Source organism: Bos javanicus, chromosome 25 (assembly GCF_032452875.1).
Source record: "Bos javanicus breed banteng chromosome 25, ARS-OSU_banteng_1.0, whole genome shotgun sequence".
Classification (NCBI taxonomy): Eukaryota; Metazoa; Chordata; class Mammalia; order Artiodactyla; family Bovidae; genus Bos; species Bos javanicus.
In genome coordinates this window covers 17,056,214-17,078,251 of record NC_083892.1, presented here as the reverse complement: position 1 = coordinate 17,078,251, position 22,038 = coordinate 17,056,214, and the positions used below count along the sequence as shown (strand labels likewise).

At 43.0% G+C, this 22,038-nt stretch overlaps 1 protein-coding gene across 8 annotated transcripts in view; it reads right to left on the bottom strand.

Annotated features, from left to right (window-relative positions):
• Positions 1 to 1,089: 1,089 nt before the first annotated feature.
• TMC5 (transmembrane channel like 5) overlaps positions 1,090 to 22,038 on the bottom strand; it is a 79,439-nt gene continuing 58,490 nt past the window's right edge. For all 8 annotated transcript variants that reach the window (XM_061401266.1, XM_061401268.1, XM_061401267.1 and 5 more), the window contains 9 exons: positions 21,495 to 21,592; positions 19,981 to 20,076; positions 18,023 to 18,098; positions 17,709 to 17,842; positions 12,260 to 12,433; positions 9,699 to 9,777; positions 3,655 to 3,759; positions 2,426 to 2,468; positions 1,090 to 1,663 (listed from right to left, as the gene is read on the bottom strand). In XM_061401266.1, coding sequence (XP_061257250.1) covers positions 1,617 to 1,663; positions 2,426 to 2,468; positions 3,655 to 3,759; positions 9,699 to 9,777; positions 12,260 to 12,433; positions 17,709 to 17,842; positions 18,023 to 18,098; positions 19,981 to 20,076; positions 21,495 to 21,592 — 852 coding nt within the window. In that variant the 3' untranslated portion in view covers positions 1,090 to 1,616. The remainder of the gene's footprint in view (positions 1,664 to 2,425; positions 2,469 to 3,654; positions 3,760 to 9,698; positions 9,778 to 12,259; positions 12,434 to 17,708; positions 17,843 to 18,022; positions 18,099 to 19,980; positions 20,077 to 21,494; positions 21,593 to 22,038) is intronic.

Genomic DNA, 22,038 nt, shown 5'->3' with positions numbered 1-22,038 from the left:
GATGCTTCCGAGGGAGTTCACATTTCAGTGTAAAAGCCAAAGAGGCACAAGCAGCATTAGGATAACACATAGAGGGAAAATCCCTTCAAATATCAATTCCACAGACTGCCTTCACTGACCCCATGGACAGGTTGTCTCCCATAATTCCCTGGGCTTCTCCTTCATGACACCTGCTATAATTATTGTTTAATTAATTAAAATTAAAGTGATCTGCTAGACAATAAGCATGTGAGGGTGGAGACTGTGTCTTGACTTGTGCAGCATCTTGTTCACCACCACTTGGCACATCCTTGTGGAACAAATGAATGAACACTTACAGCAACCACTAGCAAAGATGATACTAAAAGAGCTTAATTAAACTCATGAATGACTTACTGAACAAATAAGTCAATGATGTGAACCAATGATTGAGCACTGACTGGATGTTTTATTTCAAATTCATCTTAAATTTTTTCTAAATTCAGTTCCATTTGGATTTCATGACAGTGATCACTCAAGAGATTTTTCCTCTGGAGTAATTTGGTAATTGCTCTTTTCTCCTGGGCCCTTCAGTTTTAGGTAAAATTCACATGCCTTGTGAATTATTTGGCATATGCAAAAGAATGCTTCATATGTATATGCATTCATTCAGTTCAATTCAGTTCAGTTGCTCAAGCATGTCTGACTCTGCTACCCCATGGACTGCAGCATGCCAGGCTTCCCTGTCCATCACCAACTCCCAGAGCTTACTCAAACTCATGTCCATCAACTCAGTGATGCCATCCAATCATCTCATCCTCTGTCACCCCCTTCTCCTGCCTTCAATCTTTCCCAGCATCAGGGTCTTTTCCAATGAGTCAGTTCTTTGCATCAGGTGACCAAAGCTTTGGAGTTTCAGCTTCAGCATCAGTCCTTCCAATGAATATGCATTCATATGTACACACATATACATACACATATATTCCACACATCACCACTGATTTCATGTTTGGTTCAACCTAAGACTCTGATGATCATGTATAAAACCTCACAGGGACAGAATCCCTGTCCACACATCCCCACCCCAGTCCAATCTGAAAGACTCATGTACTCAATACGCAACAAAGTTCATAGATGAGACCTCTGGTTGTCTTTCACTTTGGGGTAACATGGGGTTATTTTTAGTTCCAAGTCATGAAAAAATGCAGGTTCCACAATTTAGAGGCTTCACATCCTTGACTGAGGATCACATTTTTATTCAGGCTGGACCTCTTGTCTTAGCACCAGTCTCCAAACCTTTGCCAGGTCTGGGAGTACTGGGAGGGGAGATTTCTAAGGACCAAGAATTCATTACATAGCTCTTAAAGAGAAACTGTAACTCTTCCCAGGTTTTTGTGAACTAGTTCAAATACTACAACTGTCTTTATTGGAAAATCTAAAATATTTTGTCTGGAAAAATCAGCAATTCAGGTATAAAAAACCCAACAGGGAATGCCCAGTTTTACTTCAGTATTTCCACTGTAGTCAGTTTCCACTTCTGGCTAAAGGTTTGAATTCCCCATCTGGGAAGCACCTAAAGGCCCAGGTGGCACGGAGGAAGATGCTCCATCTTTATCTTCTTTCCTTCTTTGGTTGGCGTCTGGGTGCCACGATAATTATCAGGCCTTTGGATTATCTTCTTGAAATGATTGCCTGAATCTCAGGTCTGGGTTTGATACAAGAGAAGAGATGTTAGCACAGATGCACACTGGCCCATATCTCCACTGGAAAGACCAAAGTGGCTTTCAAGATCCCACAGCTTCTCAGGCTTTCCCTGCTTCCTCCTTCTAAGTTTCTTCAACTTTGCCCCTTGAATTCCCACCATCGGAGGTATCAGAAATGCTATTCCTAAAAGATGAGTGGGTTTATTTGTTTGTCCATTTCCTCCCCAATATTCATTCCTGTTCTGGCATCAGTCACAGGTTTTCTTTGGAAAACTACCTTTATCCATTCTCTCAGTCCCTGTGGTCTCTATGTTGTACCACCTACACCTAAAGATGAGGCCTGTGACTCAGATCTGGCCAATGAAGTCATCACAGTATCTTGATCACAGCAACTGATTCATGGATGAGTATATCACCCATTCAGATCAAATGAAACATAAAGAGAATTCTGGGTCTCCTGACCACTAGACTTGAATCTGCAAAGATACAAGAAGCTAATAAAGTTGTCTTGTAATATCAAGAGATCATTTGAGAAAGGAAATAACATGGAGAACTGAACAGAAGGAAACCAGGTCTTGTGACATCCTGTGAGTCCGTGCTTCTGGCTATGCCTAAGGCAAGAAGTATTCTCAAGTTTTTGCTGAAGCCAGTTTGGGTCAGTTCTTACAATTGGATGACTTAATCTAGAAGTAGTTTTGACCCTCTGTCTTGGGATCTATCATCTGGATGAATCAGACCTTCATCAGTGCCAGTCAGGTACTCACCTCGAGGAGCATCATGTTGCCTGACACGCTGAGGGCCCCATTGCTAAAAAAGAAGAAAACAAGAAATCTCATCACTAGAAAATTGTGTTGACCTCAGATCCTGCTGCATAGGTGATGAGACTTGCGAGCCCCACCATTTTAAAATTAAGAGGTGACAGATTAAGGTCAAGATTCAGTCACAAAAATATCAAACATGTTCTATTTTTTATGGACAGTGATTCCATTCATTTAATCTTTCATTTCACAGATATTTACTGAACATTTACAACACACCGGGTAATATATTAGGACCTGTGGCTGCAAAGGTATATTCATGGTCCCTGCGGTGATAGAATTTTGAGCTGGGCCTCTAAGTCCCTTACCCGTATTGTGCTGGTGGTATTAATTTGCACAGACAATAAACAACCTGGCAGTCTCTTTGGACAAGATCATAACTTCCAAAAGTAGTAGCATTTGAATTAACATGGGTTTACTGTTTATCCACATTTTCTAGGATACCAGTGAAGTCAGTGCAGGCTTTGGTACTAGAGCAGGGTTCTAGGGATCTCTCAAACCCTTTTGGTAAGAATAAAATTTGCAAAACCTTTTTAAGAGCATGATATGGCAATATCTATTAACATTATCATGCATATGCCTGAGGCAGATAAAACACTCACGTACAAAAACTATAACAAAAAAGTTTCATTACACGTTGTCTTTAGTATTAAAAAAAAAACTGGGAGCAACCCAAATGTCCAAGTATGTACAAACTGAAAGAATGTTTGAGATACAGTTTTAAGCAGGGAGAGGGGAAGTTATGTATAAAATATAGCCCATTTTTGTAATAAATAAATAAACAAGAATGTTAGTAGATGTATGGATGCATGCAGATGCCTGGGGGAAAGATCTAGAAGACTATACACTGAAGCAATAACCTAGTGGGGTGAAGTTTCAAGGCATTTTTCATCCCAGTGGGACACACTTCTGTATGGCTGGGTAATAGGAAGATGTATGCAAGCTCCAGGAGGGAAGGGCCTTACTGTGTTGCCACGATATTACCATGATATTACATTACCTAGAACATGGCCAGGCATAGAATATGGTGAATGCATACTGTATTTTTAAATAAAAGTAAAGAAATGTTAAAACACAGAAAGTGAAGGGCCCAGATGTGATTCTAGCTCCTGATGCACTTTTCACAGGAGGGCATATCCGTGTCACAGGGATCCCAAGGCAGCCTGCAGCCTCACCTCCAAATCTCTTCTTTCCAGCGTAAATAAGGTGGGGTTTGCTCTCTTTTCCATACCTTGCAGCTTGATCAACTTATCTATCAGGAACATTTTGTCTTTGCCCTCCTGCCAAGAAGGAAAACAAAAACAAAAATATGGAGAATGGATGATGGTGTGGGGTTGAGAAGCAAATGGTGGAAATGTTGATTTTTAGGCAGGTAGGGTCCTGGACGGGCTTCCCTGGGAGCTCAGCTGGTAAAGAATCTGCCTGCAGTGCAGGAGACCCCAGTTCAGTCTTGGGAAGATTCCCTGGAGCAGGGATAGGCTACCCACTCCAGTGTTCTTGGGCTTCCCCGGTGGCTCAAAAGGTAAAGAATCCACCTGCAATGTGGGAGACCTGGGTTCGATCCCTAGGTTGGGAAGATCCCCTGGAGGAGGACACGGCAACCCACTCCAGGATTCTTGCCTAGAGAAGCCACATGGACAGGGGAGCCTGGCGGGCTACAGTCCATGGGGTCACAAAGAGTCAGACATGACTGAGCATCTAAGCACAGCACACAGCACAGGGTCCTGGACCCTGTGGAGGCTGGAGACTGCTGCCATGTTTACTATTGATGAGAGAAAAGAAATATCTCACAGCAAAACCAAATTAACCCCCATAGCCTTCCTAAACTGTAATATTCTCCTCTAAAGCAATTATCCTAGCAGGCAGAGTAGTAGCTTTCTCTAGTCTGCTGCGAGAAGCAACCTACACACCATTGTCAGAGGGCCCAGGACAAACGGTTTACAGTATCCGTCCTCTTGGCATGCCCTTTGCCCTGGAGCACTCTCTGGGCACCCAGCATTGCCTGGGTCTGCCCTGTCCTTCCACTGAGAATGTCAAAGCTTATAGCTCTGCAGTGAAGAATATCAAATATATTTCATTTGTCAAAGTTATCTGTGTTAGGGCATCCCTGGTGGCTCAGTGATAAAGAATCCACCTGCCAATGCAGGAAACGCAGGTTCGATCCTCGATCCAGGAATATCCCACGTGCCATGGAGCAACTAAGCCCACGCACCACAACTATTGCGCCTGTGCTCTAGAGCCTGGTGAGAGAGTCAGTTCCTAGGCAGGTTGATAAGAAGTCCAGCGGTCCCCAAGGAGAGAGGGGTCTGGAATTCTCAAGGAGGAAGAAAGGACAAACTTTTTTTCTTCCACATTCCTTAGGATTATATAACAATAATGTATCCTGCTTGAGGATGGTCTCTGGAAAAAACCTTGCTAATCCTGTTTTCTTAAAATGTCAATTATGGGAGTGAGACCAGATTTGGATACGACTGAGCGTCTTCACTTTCACTTTTCACTTTCATGCATTGGAGAAGGAAATGGCAACCCACTCCAGTGTTCTTGCCTGGAGAATCCCAGGGATGGGGGAGCCTCGTGGGCTGCCGTCTATGGGGTCGCACAGAGTCGGACACAACTGAAGCAACTTAGCAGCAGCAGCAGCAGCAGCTAGTAAGGTCTTTACAACCTCCATTCTTTTGATTAACTGTAATAAGTAATTAAAAATATATATAACTCCATTGCTAACATTAGCGAGGGGGCAGTCTTTCTGCCCCCTTCTGATGTCTATGTCAGAAGCTTTCTCTATCCCTTTTATACTTGAATAAAACTTTATTACACAAAAGGTCTGAGTGATAAAGCCTCATCTCTGGCCCCAGATTGAATTCTCCTCCAGAGGCCAAGAATCCTGGCATCTTTCATGGTTCAGCAACAGCCTTTCACTGGGAGTCACAAAAAGAGAACCCACCGCAATGAGAAGCCCGTACACAGCAGCAAGAGGGTAGCCCCTGCTCCGGGCAACTAGAGAAAATCCCACACATCAGTGAAGACCCAGCACAGCCAAAAATAAATAAATATATTAAAAAAAATTTTTAAGTTATCTGTGTTAACGAAGTAGACCCTGACAAATAATTCCTGAATTGGGAAAGAGAACAAAGGAATGGGGTATGCCTTCCCCAGGGGGGGGAATCACTTTCCTATGAGTCTATTACAGATAAGAGAGTGCTGAGATGAGCTAGCACTCACCTCATGGTCTGTCCAGTCTAGGTCAATCCCATTTTCCAGGCCCTTGTTTCCTCCTAAACTTTCACCCACTCATTTTAGCATCCACCCGTGGATCTTGCTTGCAACAATTATTACTGTGATATTTGGTTTATAATGGCCTTCTATTTCCCTCATTCTTTCTACATTTAGTAATTGAATTCTTCTGTAAGAAAGAGCTGTCCATGGTAATTGGTACTTTTAACAAGTTCCCCAGCTGTCTTGGATGTGGCCAACTTGTTTGAAAATCTCTGGTCTGTAGCAACTGTTTTCTTACTCAAGTGTGAATTAGAATTACCCGGAGAGATTGCAAGACTACAAACTCATAGGCTTTGCCCAACAGAATTTTGACTCAGGAGGCAAAGTTGCACTGTAGCTGAGAGCATAAACTTTGGAGCTGCCTGATTCAAATCCCACTATTACTAGCCCTGTGACTTTGGGCAGGTTGCTTCACTCTATAAGCATCCATTTCCTTAATTTAAAAATAGAGGTTAAAGAAATGAATGTGCTATAAAGTGAGTAGTAAAAATTAAATAAGAATCTTTGTTCATCACTTAGCACAATGCCAGGCATCAATAAGTGCTCAACAAAATGTTATCTGTTGCCTCTATTGCTTGGAGGAAGGAAGGGTAATAAGAATTTGCAATTTTAACAAGGAACCAGGAGTTTTGAAATGACTGTTCCTGAGCCTATTCCCAGTCTCTTTGAGTTCTTTTAGAGACAGCAACCCCATCTTTGTGGTCCACATTCCGGGCAAGACTCCCAGGCAGGCAGATCTGCATGATGTCTATGGTGCCTTCCTGAAATGATGTCATCCCAGTAACTCCTGAGTTTACCTGACACTACTCTTACAACAGAAAGCTTTAACATCAAATCCCTCCCACATTGAAATCATCATAAGACTTGCCCCAAACATTCAATGTTGCATCAGAAAACTATGGGTAATGCTTCTGGGGATAGGTGGGAAAGAGCTTAGCTAACTAACCCATCAAAAATACTAAGATCATGGCATCTGGTTCCCATCACTTCATGGCAAATAGAAGGTGAAAAAGTGGAAACAGTGACAGATTTCATTTTCTTGGGCTCCAAAATGACCGTGGATGTTGGGTGCATCCATGAAATTAAAAGACGCTTGCTTCTTGGAAGGAAAGGAACGACAAATCTAGCGTGTGTGCAGGCTCAGTTGTGACTGACTCTGTGATCCATGAACCATATCCCACCAGGCTCCTCTGTCCATGGGATTCTCCAGGCAAGATCACTGGAGTGGGTTTCCATGCCCTCCTCCAGGGGATCTTCCTGACCCAGGGATCAAACCTCAATCTCTTATGACTCTCCTGTATTGGCAGGCAGGTTCTTTACCACTAGAGCCACCTGAGAAGCCCCATGACAAACTTAGACAGCATATTAAAGAGCAGATACATCATTTTGCCAACAAAGGTCCATACAGTCAAAGCCATGGTTTTTCCACTAGTCATGTATGGATGTGAGAGTTGGACCATGAAGAAGGCTGAGCCCCTAAGAATTGATGCTTTCAAATTGTGGTGTTGGAGAAGACCCTTGAGAGTCCCTTGGACCACAAGTCTTCTTGCAAACCAGCCAGTCCTAAAGGAAAATCAACCCTGAATATTCATTGGAAGGACTGATGCTGAAGTTTAAGCTCCAATACTTTGGCCACCTGATATGAAGAGCCAACTCATTGGAAAAGACCCTGATGCTGGGAAAGATTGAAGACAAAAGGAGAAGAGAGCAGCAGAGGATGAGATGGTTAGATAGCATCAGTGAGTCAATAGACAAGAATTTGAGCAAACTTCAGGAGATAGTGAAAGACAGGGAAGCCTAGTATGCTGCAGTTCATGGGGTTGCCAGGAGTGGGACACAACTTAGCGACTGGCCAACATCAACAACTAACCAATACTCTTTCTTTACAACATGAAATGTGCCAACTCAAGTAATCTGAAGCCCCAAAGATTCAAGCAGATAGACTCCTATAGTGTCCTGCTTCTTCCTCATATTTTCAGACATAAGTGCTCACAATTACATTGGTATTTAGAAGAAAAGGGAACTAGCCCAGTAGCAATGACCATCTCTCCGTGTCCAGACTTTGATCTCTAAATACCATTTGATCAGGACTCCTTGAAGAAATGCCTAATTTCTATTCTGGGACAGGAAATGAACAAGATGAGTCCAGACCATCTTATTTTTCCAGAGAACAAGGAAGCAACCCAAGACTCCTGGGATCATGTCAAAAGAACTGAGGAGCTAATTCAAAAGGATTTCCTCTAGCAAAGGATGAGACTATTTTAAGCATAAACAAATGGTTACAATTGAAAGATGCCAACACATACTTAAATCTACGAATTCATAATGATAACTTCTCATTGGCCACATTTGGAGGTTCTAGGTTTAGTGAGTTGAATAGTGTCTTCCTTTTAAAAGATATGTTTGAGTTATTCTTATTCAAACCTCACCACCTGTGAATGTAGTTTTATTGAAAATAGAGTCTTTGCAGATGTAATTAAATTAAAGGTTTTTTTTTTTATATGAGATCATCGTGGATGAGGATGAACCTTAAATTCAATGAGAAGTTCTTAGGCAAGAAGGAGAAACAGACAGAGAGAGAAAGAGACCCTGTGAAGATGAAGGCAGAGATGGGAGTTATGAAGTTATGCCAAGAAACGCAAAGGTTAGTCAGCAGCCACCAGAAAAAATGAGAGAGGTAGGGAGGAGACTCTTGCTCTGAGCTTCGGAAGGAAGCAACCCTGCTGACAACTTGGCTTTGGACTTCCGGCCTCCAGAACTGTGAGGCAATACATCTCTGTTGTTTTAAGCTGCCACATTTATGGTACTTGCTTTGCAGCCCTAGCAAACGAATACACTGGAGGACTGAATCATCATTTGGAAAACAGGTAAATAAAGGGAGTCATGTATTTAACCTCATGTTTCCTCTCCTGAAGGTATTTGAAGGTGCTCTAACAGTTGATGAGTAAAAATTCTTCTTTTATAGAAGAATTCCAGCTAATAAATGCAGAAGAAATTCTAGAATTAGAGTACCACTATTTTGCAATCCCTAATGAAATAAACGGACAATGAATAAAAAGGCGTGCGGGCATGCTGAGTCACTTCAGTCGTGTCTGACTCTTTGCAACCCTATGGACTATACTCATCAAAGGCTGCTAAATCCATTAGCTGAAAGACTGCTGGGAAGCTTTATGATGGATAGGTTAGCTGACCAAGCATGGACCCACTGATCGTTCTTCAGATACAAAAAAGAAGACGATCAGACATTTTATGTTATGAGATAATCCCATGAGAAATATTGACTTAAAGCCAGAATTATTCTGGCTAAAAAATTTAATCTGGACTTAATCAGGTCTTTGAATTTCACCATTCATTTACAGGAAATAAAAAAAAAAAAACCTATTAAACACCACTGCAGAGTTGAAACTCAGATATATCCAGAATGAGGGAACTACTGCAGGACAAATGACCTGGTTTCTTCAACAATAAGTGGCAAGAGAAGAAGGAGGTGTGAACAGTTAGAGATTGAAAGAAACGGTAAAGACACATCAACCAAATGCAACATGTGACACTTTTCCAGATTTTTTACTTGAGTAATCCTGCTGTAAAAAGACATTAACTGGACAGCTGGGGAAATCTGGCCTTTGACTGACTATAAGATGATAGTAAGGTATTATTAATTTTTTTAGGTGTGATGATTGGTACTGTGGTTATGTTTTTTAAAAGAATATGAAAGAGTCTATAGATAAAATGATATAAAGGCCAGGATTTGCTTGAAAATAACCCAGAGATTTACAGCAAAGGGACAGTGTAGAGGACATAAGAGTGCACAAATGTTGATGGTGGTCAGGGCTGGGTGGTGGAAAGGTTCATTCTACTATACTCTAGATTGGATGATGTTTGAAAATTTTCATTACAGAATGTTAAAGGTGGGGAGGGTAAAAAAGGGTCCAATGGGACTTACATTAATGATCTGTTCATGGAGCAGTCTTATCATAATCTTCCTTCCCTCTGTGATCTGCCAGTAAAGGTAAGTGATGATTCTGGAAGAGAAGAAAAGAAAGAATGGCAGACGCTCTCTCCAATGCTTTTCAGGAAAGGAAGAATGGCAGACACTCTCTCCAATGCTTTGCAGGCTCCTAATTTCAATTGGGTACATAGGAATGTGTATATTTGCGTACAGATGGATGTTGGCCCAGCCAGTGTTCCTGCAAAGTTGTATCTGGGTGACTTAGAGGTTAACTTCATTATAGCAATAGTCCTCAGGATTCTACACATAAATCACCTGAGAAGTGGAGAAAAGACTCCTGCCGTGGCCCCTCCTCAGATCAATTAATTGAGCTTTTTTGAGCACAAGGGCAGGCATCAGTATCTTTTCTTCTTTTTATAGCTTTGTTGAGGCATGGTTGACATACTACAAAATGTACTCATTTTGAGTGTAATTCAATGAGTTTTAGTTACTTCATATAGTTATGCAAATTTTACCCCAATCTAGTTTTACTTTAATTTTTTAAATTGAGATAGAATTGATATACAACATTGAGTACGCTTAAGGTGTTGATTTGACACCTTTATATATTGCAATATGATTACTATCATGGTGTTAGCTAACACTCCCTCATGTCACATGATTATTATTTCTTTTTCTGTGCTGAAAACATTTAACAGTATTTTTATTATTATTTATTTATTTGGGGGCTTCCCTGGTGGCTCAGTGGTAAAGAATCTGCTGGTCAAGCAGGAGACCTGGTTCAATCCCTGGATCCAGACAATCGCCTGGGGAAGGAAATTGCAACCCACTCCAGTATTCTTGCCTGGGAAATCCCATGGACGGAGAAGCCTGATGGGCTACCGTCCCCTGGGTCACAAAAGAGTCAGACACAACTTAGGGACCAAACAACAAACAACAACACATTTATTTATTTTTGGCTGCGTTAGGTCTTGGTTGCGGCACAAGGCTTTCTCTCTAGTTTCGGTGCACAAGCTTATTGCAACGGCTTGTCTTGTTGCAGAGTACGAATTTCAGTAGTTGTGGTACACAGGCTTAGTTGCCCCAAGGCATTTGGAATCTTCCCAGACCAGGGATCAAAGCTGTGTCTCCTGAATTAGCAGGCAGATTCCCAACCATTGGACCACCAGGGAAGTCCTTAACAGTATTTTTAACTTATTTTATTTATTTATTTTTTGGCCTCTTGGCTTGTGGGATTTCAGTTCTCAGAGCTGGGACTGAACCTGGGCACAGCAGTGAAAACCCCAAATCCCTACCACTAGGCTACCAGGGAACTCCCGAGCAGTATTTTTTCAGTGTATATGATTCTAATGTGTAGCCAGAGTTTGGGAATATGGACAGTGCTATTCAAACTTCCGTGTGATATAGACTTACTGGGATTTTGTTAAAAAGCAGATGCTATAGGTCAGGGTAGGGCTGAGAGTTTGCATTTCTCACAAGCTCCCCAGGGAATTAGAAGTTTGGAAGAGCAAGACAGAAGAACTTCCGGTTTTAAGTAAGGAGGCCAAAGGCAAACCAGTGTTGGGAGGGAGAGCACGACCAAGAGCTAGGAGACCCAGGTTCCAGCCTCCTCTACAATAAATAGACTCTACAGCATGGGAACTATCCCTGTCTCTGCAAGTCTTAGCACTTCCACCTGTAAAATCCAGGGGTCACTCAACAATTGGCATCAGCTGGCTCCACTAGGCTGTGCTGTTGAGTTGTGTCTCTGTGTGAGGACGGACAAGCTCAGCCATCAGAATTTGGCTTCTAAAGAGGAGCTGCTGCTGCTGCTAAGTCACTTCAGTCGTGTCCAACTCTGTGCGACCCCATAGACGGCAGCCCACCAGGCTCCCCCGTCCCTGGGATTCTCCAGGCAAGAACACTGGAGTGGGTTGCCATTTCCTTCTCCAATGCATGAAAGTGAGAAGTGAAAGTGAAGTCGCTTAGTCGTGTCTGACTCTTAGCGAGCCCATGGACTGCAGCCTACCAGGCTCCTCCGTCCATGGGATTTTCCAGGCAAGAGTACTGGAGTGGGGTGCCATTGCCTTCTCGGTCTAAAGAGGAGCAGCCGTCAGCAGACCTACTGTTCCTGCAGGAAAAGGAGTCCAGTCTTGGCAGATCTTCCGCTTTTTCATAAGAAGTTAGAAATCATCTTAAAGTTTGAAAATGAAAGTACACTAACCCATATATCAATAATGCCCAATCCACTTTAAGATAGTCACAACCTCAAAAAGAATCACATAGTAATTTCCCTAAGCATTCTCACACCCAGTTTTTTTCTTTTTGTTTTCATGTTAAATCTTAAGAGGGAGCAGAGCAGGTGTTCCTTTATTCATAAACAGACCCCCCAAAAAGGACAAGATATTAAATAACTCCTAGAAAAATTCAAGAGCAGAGTTGGGATGACGCAGAACACTGAGCCGTGCTGCAGTCTTCGCCTTCCCACCAAACACCCGCCCCTCCCAAGCCTAGCCGCCCGCATGCTGAGTTGAGTTGGTATTTCCCCCTCTAGTCTTCCGAAGAACCCCACTTACAAGACAATGAGGGTGAGGATGAAGAAGAAGTGCACGCTCCCAATGAGGTTCTGGTAGATCCAAACAACCCACGGGTAGCTGGGCGTTTGATTCAGGGTGTCGATCCACCTGTAGATGGACTCAATGAAGAAGGACAGACCTCGAAACGGACCACAGTCAGCTGAAGGTTTCAATCTGATAAAACAAGGGACAGGGAAACATCTCTAGCGCCAGACTCAGGTATAGTTTTTCTAGACTAGCCCAGTCCTTTCTGGGCTCTTAACCTGGAACCAGTGATCCTTGCCTGCTCCATCCATATTCCCTTCCAAAGGAAACCCTTTCGCTCACAGGCCCAGCTGGTGTGTTTTGTACTTATGACCTGTATTCTGAGGACCAGCTTTTGGACAGCAGGATCACTTGATCCAACTGATCTAATCCAACTTGGATCCAACTTGATCCAATCCAAAGACCAGGTTGTGACCTTAGCTGTGTCCTGGCACAAAGAAATGAACTGGGGCGATAGGACTCTCTTCCTTAGGAACTTGAACTAGGAAATACGAAGAGGGGAGGCTGTAATCTAGGGAAGCTAGAGCTGTAATAATGGCCACATGAAGTCAGTTGTGAACAAGCAGAAACTAGAAGGCACCAAGAACTGAATAGGAAGAGAGAAAAGAGCCAACGCGGTGAGACAACTGAGAACATCTTGCAACTGAGGAGCCTGCCCTGAAGCTGCCAAGTTCCAGTTCTGCAAGTATTCTAAAAAGTCAACTTCCTTGTGCATTCATTTGCTCATTCATTTGACAAAGGCCCACTGAACTTGTAACTGAGGCAGGAGATAGATGGGCTCCAGGCCAGACATTTACAACCAGCCTCCTGTTTATATTTCTCGAGGCAAGACATAGATGGGCTCCAGGTGAGACATTTACACTCAGCCTTCTGTTTACACATCCAGGTAGAAATAACCACAGGAACAGGGTAAATAGCTGGACTTTGTCTCCAGTGGACACTTGAGAGAACAGTAATGGTAAGGGCTGGAAAAGAAAATGGCAACCCAACTCCAGTACTCTCACCTGGAGAATCCCCATGGACAGAGAAGCCTGGCGGGCTACAGTCCGTGGGATCCCAAAAGAGTCGGACACGACTGAAGTGACAGCACACCCGCAATGGCAGAGGGAGAGAGGAGCTGAGTCTTGCCCAGATAAAAGATAAAGAGACCACATTTTCTCATTCTTGAGGTCAAGAAGACCTCCCCAACTACACATCTGTAGAAGGCTCCTTGGGGTTAAAAAGGAGGGGGCACCACCCCATAATAGGTGATGCCAAGCCTCCCACACACCTCTGTGCTAGAATCCATCTTGGCTAAAAGGTGAGCATGCATGTTGGAGAAAGTTCCCAGGACAGGTATTTTGTGGAAAAACAAGATATTGGCCAAAGGTAAACAAAGACCCAGAAAAAATGCCCTAGATAAATGATTTATCCTCTTTACTGGAGGAAGCTCACACCCTTTCTCTCCATGTGTGTATCTCTGTCTTGCCTTTGTCTTAAATTAAAAAAAATTGTTTCTCTGTGTGCTCACCCACTTACTGTACTGCATCTCTAATAATAAACTTTGTACAGTTTTTTTTTGTAGGGAAAAAAAACTGTAGTTTTACAGTTTTTGCCTCCTTAAAACACTCTTGCTTTCAAGCATGGTAAGAGCCAGGGAAATTTTGCTTCTAGCTTCTAGCCCTTCCTGGTCTAGCAGCTAAGATTCCTGCTTTTCACCCAGGCTACCCAGGTTCAATTCCTGGGCAGGGAACTACGATCCTGCTTCAAGCCACCACTCACTGCTGTCTCCTCGAGATCAGTAGTGGGGACTGTGCTGGATACTAAGCCCTGGCGAGCCCACAGTAAACAGGACAGACATGATACCTGCCCTCCCAGGTTCTAATGGGAAAGATGGTCAAGCAGTGAGGGTACAACTAAACAAAGATTCAAAGGCATTTCTGGCGTGAACTAGGAAATGAAGAAAGGAAACCACCCTGAGAGAGAAAGGGAGGAGAAGGGAATGCACAGAAGATGGGGATGGTCACGAAGGGCAGATCTTCAACACGACTTTTGAGCTGAGAGAGGAGAGGTCAAGCAAAGAGAGCAGGGAGAGCACTTCAAACAGATGACCCTGAACAGACTGAGAGACTGGGGAAGGATGGAGCCATGGGAAGTGAGGTTGCAGGGGTGAGAGGGAGCCTGACCAGATGGGGCCTTTCAGTTCATTAGAGGAAGTTCTGTTCTCTGTGCGGAGACCAGGCTTCTCCCCAGCTGGGAACGTGCAGGACCTGGAGGAAGTGAGGGGCCTGTGCCAGTTAAGATGGGGCACCTGACAGGTGGTGACAAAACTCGGATGTATTCCTCCCTTGGTGATAGCATCTGTTGGTTACCAAGGGAACTTGGGCTAAACACTGAATGAAGCATGTCTTTTTATTCTGATCTGTAACATCTGGGGCCTTACTGATGCTAGAGAGACTGCCTTTCCCAGGGCTAGCCTACAAAGCACATCTTTCATACGCAAACCAACACCCACCCCACATCCCACCCCACCTCCTCTCTCAAGCTTTCACACTCTGGGCCATTGTTCCTCTGCCCCCACCACAAGTGCCAGGTACCAGACTACCCCAGATGGCCCCTACACCCCAGAGCCCAATGAGATTATTCACATTTGCCCCTCCTAAGCCTGCTGACCCTGCCTTGCCTTCTCCTCCCACTGAAACCACAGTAAAGACTTCTGCCCACATTTACTACTCTCTCTCTCTGCCTCTGACAGATGCCGGTGCCTCCTCCCCACGTGGCCCCCATGGTGGGACAGGTCCCCTCCTTTGGGATCTGTATTTATTGTTGCTGTTGTTCAGTGGCTCGGCCACATCCGATTCCTTGCAACCCCATGGACTGCAGCACGCCAGGCTTCCCTGTCCTTCATTATCTCCTGGAGTTTGCTCAAACTCATGTCCATTGAGTCGGTGATGCCATCCAACCATCTCATCCTCTGTCATCCCTTTCTCCTCCTGCCTTAAATCTTTCTCAGCATCAGGGTCTTTTCCAATGAGTCGGCTCTTCACATCAGGTGGCCAAAATATTGGAGCTTCTGCTTAAGCATCAGTCCTTCCAATGAATATTCAGAGTTGATTTCCTTTAGGATTGACTGGTTTGACTCTTTGCTGTGCACTCAGTCAGTTTGGTCGCTCAGTCATGTCTAACTTTTTGCAACCCCATGGACTGCAGCACACCAGGCTTCCCTGTCCTTCACCAACTCCCAGAGCTTGCTCATACTCATATCCATCAGGTCGGTAATGCCATCCAACCATCACATCCTCTGTCGTCCCCTTCTCCTCCTGCCTTCAATCTTTCCCAGCATCAAGGTCTTTACCAATGAATCAGTTCTTCGCATCAGGTGGCCAAAGTATTGGAGATTCAGCTCCAGCATCAGTCCGTCCAATGAATATTCAGGACTGATTTCCTTTAGGATTGACTGGTTGGATCTCCTTCCAGTCCAAGGGACTCATTGTTTGCTGTCTAAACAATGGAAACAGTGAGAGACTTTATTTTTGGGGGGGGGCTCCATAATCACTGCAGATGATGACTGCAGCCGTGAAATTAAAAGACGCTTGCTCTTTGGAAGAAAAGCTATGACAAAATTAGACAGCATAATAAAAAGCAGAGACATTACTTTACCAACAAAGGTCCATCTAGTCAAAGCTATGGGTTTTCCAGTAGTCACGTATGAATGTAAGAACTGGACTATAAAGAAAGCTGAGTACTGAAAAATTGATGCTTTTGAACTGTGGTGTTGGAGAAGACTCTTGAGAGTCCCTTGGACAGCAAGGAGATCAAACCAGTCAATCCTAAAGGAAATCAGTCCTGAATATTCATTGGAAGGACTGAAGTTGAAGCTGAAACTCCAATACTTTGGCCACCTGATGGGAAGAACTGACTCATTGGTAAAGACCTCGATGCTGGGAAAGATTGAAGGCAGGAGGAGAAAGGGATGACAGAGGATGGTTGGATGGCATCACCAACCTGATGGACATAAGTTTGAGCAAGCTCTGAAAGTTGGTGATGGACAGGGAAGCCTCATGTGCTGCAGTCCGTGGGGTCACAAAGAGTTGGACACGACTGAGCGACTGAACTGGACTGAACTGAGGTTGGTTATAGCTCTCATCAAGAAAGTGAAAGTGAGGTTGGAGGGGTAAGAAGAAGCCTGACCAGACGGACCTTTCAGTTCATTAGAGGACGTTCTGTTCTCTGTGTGGAGACCTGGATTCTCCCCAGCTGGGAACCTGCATGACCTGGAGGAAGTGAGGGGGCTGTGCCAGTCAAGACTGGGCACCTGTCAGGTGGTGACCAAACTGGGATGTATTAATCCCTAGATCATAGCATCTGTTGGCTACCAAGGGGACTTGGTATGCAGATGACACCACCCTAATGGCAGAAAGAGAGAGGCTGTCCAAGGGACTCTCAAGAGTCTTCTCCAGGAACACAGTTCAAAATCATCAATTCCTCAGTGTTCAGCATTCTTTATGGTCCAACTCCCACATCCATAGATGACTACTGGAAAAATCATAGCTTTGACTACATGGACTTTTGTCACAATGTAATATCTCTGCTTTTTAATTTGCTGTCTAGGTTGGTCATAGCTTTTCTTTCCAGGAGCAACTATCTTCTAATTCATGGCTGCAGTTACCAACTGCAGTGATTTTGGAGCCCAGAAAATAAAATCTGTCACTGTTTCCATTGTTTCCCCATCTATTTGCCATGAAGTGATGGGACCAGATGCCATGATCTTAGTTTTCTGAATGCTGAGTTTTAAGCCAACTTTTTCACTCTCCTCTTTCGGCTCTTTAGTTCTTCTCTTTCTGCCATAAGGGTGGTGTCATCTGCCTATCTGAAGTTATTGATATTTCTCCTGGCAATCTTGATTCCAGCTTGTGCTTCATCCAGCCCAGCGTTTCTCATGATGTACTCTGCACGACATATCTAAAGTAGTCCAAATCATGGAAACAAAGTAGAAAGTGCTGGGAGGACAGAGGAGGGGAGAGGGAAAATTACAGAGTTTGGCAAGTATAGACTTTCAATTTCATAAGATGAAGAAGTTCCAGAAATCTGTAGCTAAACAATGTAAATATATTTAACTCTACTGAACTATACACTTTTAAATAAGATGGCTAAGATTCCAGCTTGTGATTCATCCAGTCCAGCATTTCACATGATGTACTCTGCATATAAGTTAAACAAACAAGGTAACAATATACAGCCTTGATGGACTCCTTTCCCAATTTTGAACCAGTTCATTGTTCCATGTCTGGTTCTAACTGTTGCTTCTTGACCAATTATTTTTTCAGTGGCAGTGGCCTTCTGATCTGTTGGTCTCACTATATCTGAAGAATGATAAAAACCTACATTTTAAAACACCCGCTCCTCCAAGGCTGCCATCTCCTACCTCCAGATGGTGATGGCCAGGGTGCACAGGACCCCAGTGAAGGATGGGAAGAAAAGCAGAAAGATGAAGAAAGTCATCATCTGCGAGGCCCGCCATGCTTTGCTCGGAGGCTGGAAATTCATCATCAGGCTGATCTGAAGAAAGACATGCAGTCACCTCTCTTGTGCGGCCAGAGGAGCAGGCCAAGGGGACTCCAGCTAGACACCAGTTGCCTGATACCCTTCCCAGCACCACCACCCCCTCACCCAATTTCAACCACCACTGGGTCATATGGGACTGCAAAGCCAATTGGTTCCAACTTCAGACTGACTCACATTTTTGACGTAGAACATGATGAAAAGAGTAATCATTTGGATAAAGGGCAGCAGAGGACAGAAGAAGGTTCCAATCCTATGAGAGAGTGGGGAGGGAAGGTGCAGGGAATGGGTTAACGACGGGTGTGGGGGGAAGGGAGAGGGTGTTACAGGCTGCACTGTGTCCCTCCAAACTCATTTGTTGAAGTCGTAACCCCAATACCTCAGAATGTGTTTGGAGATACGGCCTTGAAAGAGACAATTAAGGTAAAATGAGGTCACTCACCTCGTGTGGGCCCTAACGGACACACAGAGGGAAGAGGACATGTGAGGGTCCAGGGTGAAGGCGCCATCTACAGGCCAAGGTTGGAGGCCTCAGGCGAAGTCAACCCTGCCAACACCTTGATCTGGGATTTCAAGCCTCCGGAATTGTGAGAAAATAAATTCGTGCGGTTTATTATTTAATAAATAACCACCATTTAAAGTACCTGTGGTAATTTATTATCAAAGCGCTAGAAAACTCATACAGAGGGGGACTGCTTCCAATATGGCAAACCCGGCAAATCCCCACCATATCCAGAATCCACAGTTCTAGGAAAGAGATTCTGCAGAGAACGTTACCCACTTGGCAATTAGTTAAACCACCAGATGGCCTTCAGACAGGCCTCGCCCAGGTGTCCCAAATGCGGAACGTGAACTCCGCCTACTCATCTGGCATTCGAGAAGGCCTGACGTCCTGCCAGGACAAGCATTAAACTGCATTGTTACAAAGGAGAAGGGCCCTCGCTCTTTAATTCTCCCCAATGCTGAGGCCAAAGGAAGAAAATATCAGCTTGGGTGCTGGTGTCTTTAAGTCCTAACACTTGCCAACCTCCTTAAAAAAAAAACAAACAGGTAGTCTTTAGATTGAGAGCCTTGATAGCAGCATCTAGCTAGAATTTTACTTTTTATGATGGATTTGATTTTATTTTTCAAATGACTTGGAATTTAAAGTCAAATGATATGATTTTCCATTGATGATGATAAAATAAAGACTCATTTAAATGTATTTAAGTTTATAAAAAGCAAACAACATAAAAGAGAATATAAAGTCAAAAACAGTCCGGTGATAGACAAGCCAAACAAAACAGGAAGGCTGGTTAAGATGGTAAATTTTAGGTTATGTGTTTTGTACTACAAATTTTAAAAAAGAGCCCTTAAAAGGATGACAACAGTCATATAATAAACCTTTCTGAGTCAGTTACTCGCCAAGCATTTAATGCATGCATTTTCTCATTTAATCCTCACCAAAAGTCTATAAAGTAGGTGCTACTATTTCCCCCATTAACAGATTAGAAAATGAAGGTTTAGCGAGAGTTTATATATAACTTGCCCAGTGGCATCCTGTTCATTGGGTAAAAGGACTTTGTAAACTGTCCAGTTGCCAGTGGCGTCTTGGCAGTAAGCAAACGTACCACCTAAGCTACATAAAGAAAAAGTCTTCACCATCCCCAAAAATAAATTCATTGACATTACTGAGTTATTTGCATATAGCCAAATCACCCAGGGCAACTTTAAAGAGTTGGGAAATAAGGTGCTTTACAGTTGTATGGCCTATTTGAGATTGAAGAGCAGATTTCTTATATCACCTGACTTAATCATCCACTAAGTCGAAGGCAGCTCTTACTATGTGCATTTGACAGATGAGGAGACTGAGGCTCAGAGTTCAGTGACCTCAATGAGTAGAAGAGCCAACCCCACAATCCAAGTTTATCCAGGTTGCCCTTCAGGTTGGGGTCCCTGCTCCGTGTCAATTCTTGGCTGAAGTCCTCATAAAGGAAGAGAACACTCTGGGACATGAATGCATGGTCCTCAGACTGGCTGAATTTGGTATCATCTGTGCAGCTTTGAAAAACAACAGGTTCTGGGCATTGCCACCAAAACTCCAAGTTCACAGTCAGGTGTGAACCACTGAGCAAACCAAGAATTTCAAAACTTACCACACCAGAGTTTGTGCATAGATGAGTTCTAACACATTTCTGGCAATATCAAACTCCTGTAAGCCAAGACTTGTGATAAGCCGCATCCCAATGATTCTGTGAAAATATGATGAGGTTAGTACACAAACCATGAACTCCCTCCTTCAAAAGATTCCCCACAATCAACAAAGGAGAACAAGCTTTCACCAGTTTGGAATAAAGTTATGATTACCCTTGCAAGTTTTCGAAAAGTTCCAAGTATGAGCATGTTTTAGAAGAAATAATTGAGGGAATCAAGGGAAAATGGAATTAACACAAAGGATTCAAATGGAGATACTGCTAAAGTGGTTCAAAAATTTCTAGAGAACATTATTTAAATTATCCCACCTACTACTTAAACAGATAACTAATTATTAATAGGTTTACTAAAATAGGTATTATTTAAATGAGATTATTTAAATTACCCTACCTATTATCTTCTTTATACCACTTTTTGCTTTTAAATCTTTCTTTTAAACCTTTATTTTAATATAGTTTAAATCTATATTTAAACTCAGCACCTCTGAACCCAAATAAACTGAAAAATTCTCAGCTTCCAGTTACAGCTATTGAGTTAATGGTGTTTCTGTTTTCTAAATCCACAAGGAGGAAACCTAGGTCCCCATTTATTCTGAAGAAAGTTGAGACCATTTTGATTTTTTTTTCATACAGAAGAATTGCCAAAAAAAAAAAAAAAAACTGCTATAAAAGACAAAAAAATAACAACAAAACTTTCTCACCTTTATGTCCAGACTCTGGACAGAGACTGAACTAAAAGTGAGTTAGGGTAGACTGAGTGAGGAAATTTGGCATTCAACCCACTGAGGAAGGAATCAGCATTACGTCATGCCATCTTATTACTAAGGCAGCTTGTGAAATAAGTAAATGTCTATTAGGAATGAGATGCTCATAATATTATTATAAAATACATGAGTAAATAAATAAAAGAGGACCATACATGGGCCAATGATGATATTGCCCCAATCCTGCACACTTGGGGTCTAAATTAAAAATTAATGCATTAATTAAATTCAATGAAAACAATAAGATAAATCTATACGTACAAACATGGAAAGATGACAAGGTATTCTCACTGTACCAACTCCACAGCAGTTTTGCAACTTAGCACGCAAACATGCACACACATACAGAGCAGGACATGCACAGAAAATCTGGAAGAATATACATACACTAGAAGATTAAAATGATATATGGTGGATATGATTTCAAACGACTCCGTTTCTGTGTTTCATTTATAGAACTTTCTTTCTCAGGAGCTTATAAAGGGCCACTTGAATTAAATGAACTTTGACAACAGAACTGTCAAGGTGAAATTTCAGTTACTTCAGAAGAAAACAATATTCCTAAGGACAATAGGCAGACTTAGGACAATGTACACTTAGAGTACAGAAGGGACCCGTACTTCCTGCTCAGCCAATGCTATGGCTCCAGTTACAGCAGCAGGTACTAATTACTCAAGACAGACAAATATTTACCTTCTCAGGAACTCCCCCAGCAAGGAATCAGCTAAAGAGAACACAAAATCCATCAGCAGGAGCCGGTAGATTTCTTGGCCAATGAGGGTTTCCCAACACTGGAAAGCAAAGGCAAATGAGAGGTTGGGATGCGGGAGGAGGCTGTTGCCATCTGTTGCTGCCCCCCTGGTCTCATAAGAATGGAGTTGGCAGCTTAGTTTGATCGAGCCTTGGAGTGCCCAGAAAAGCAGACCCACCCTCATCAGAAATGCATCTCTAGGCTGAGTTTATTTCTGAGTGTTTATTCTCTTTCTGTGCGCCTTCTTCCTCCATTAAGGCTTGCCCTCCTCATGTACCCAGACTTTCCTGTCTCACTACCTCTCCCCTTTAACACTTTGTCCTATGCCTTCTGGATCCTGTTTTTTAGCCAAGAAGAGCAGGAGGTGTCAATGGCTAATAATGCCTCCATTCCTTTTGCTTATTAACCTTGTGAAAAATCAATATCTTAAAAATTTTTTTTAATTTTATTTTACTTTTATGTATACTTCTCTGACATGTTTCTTTT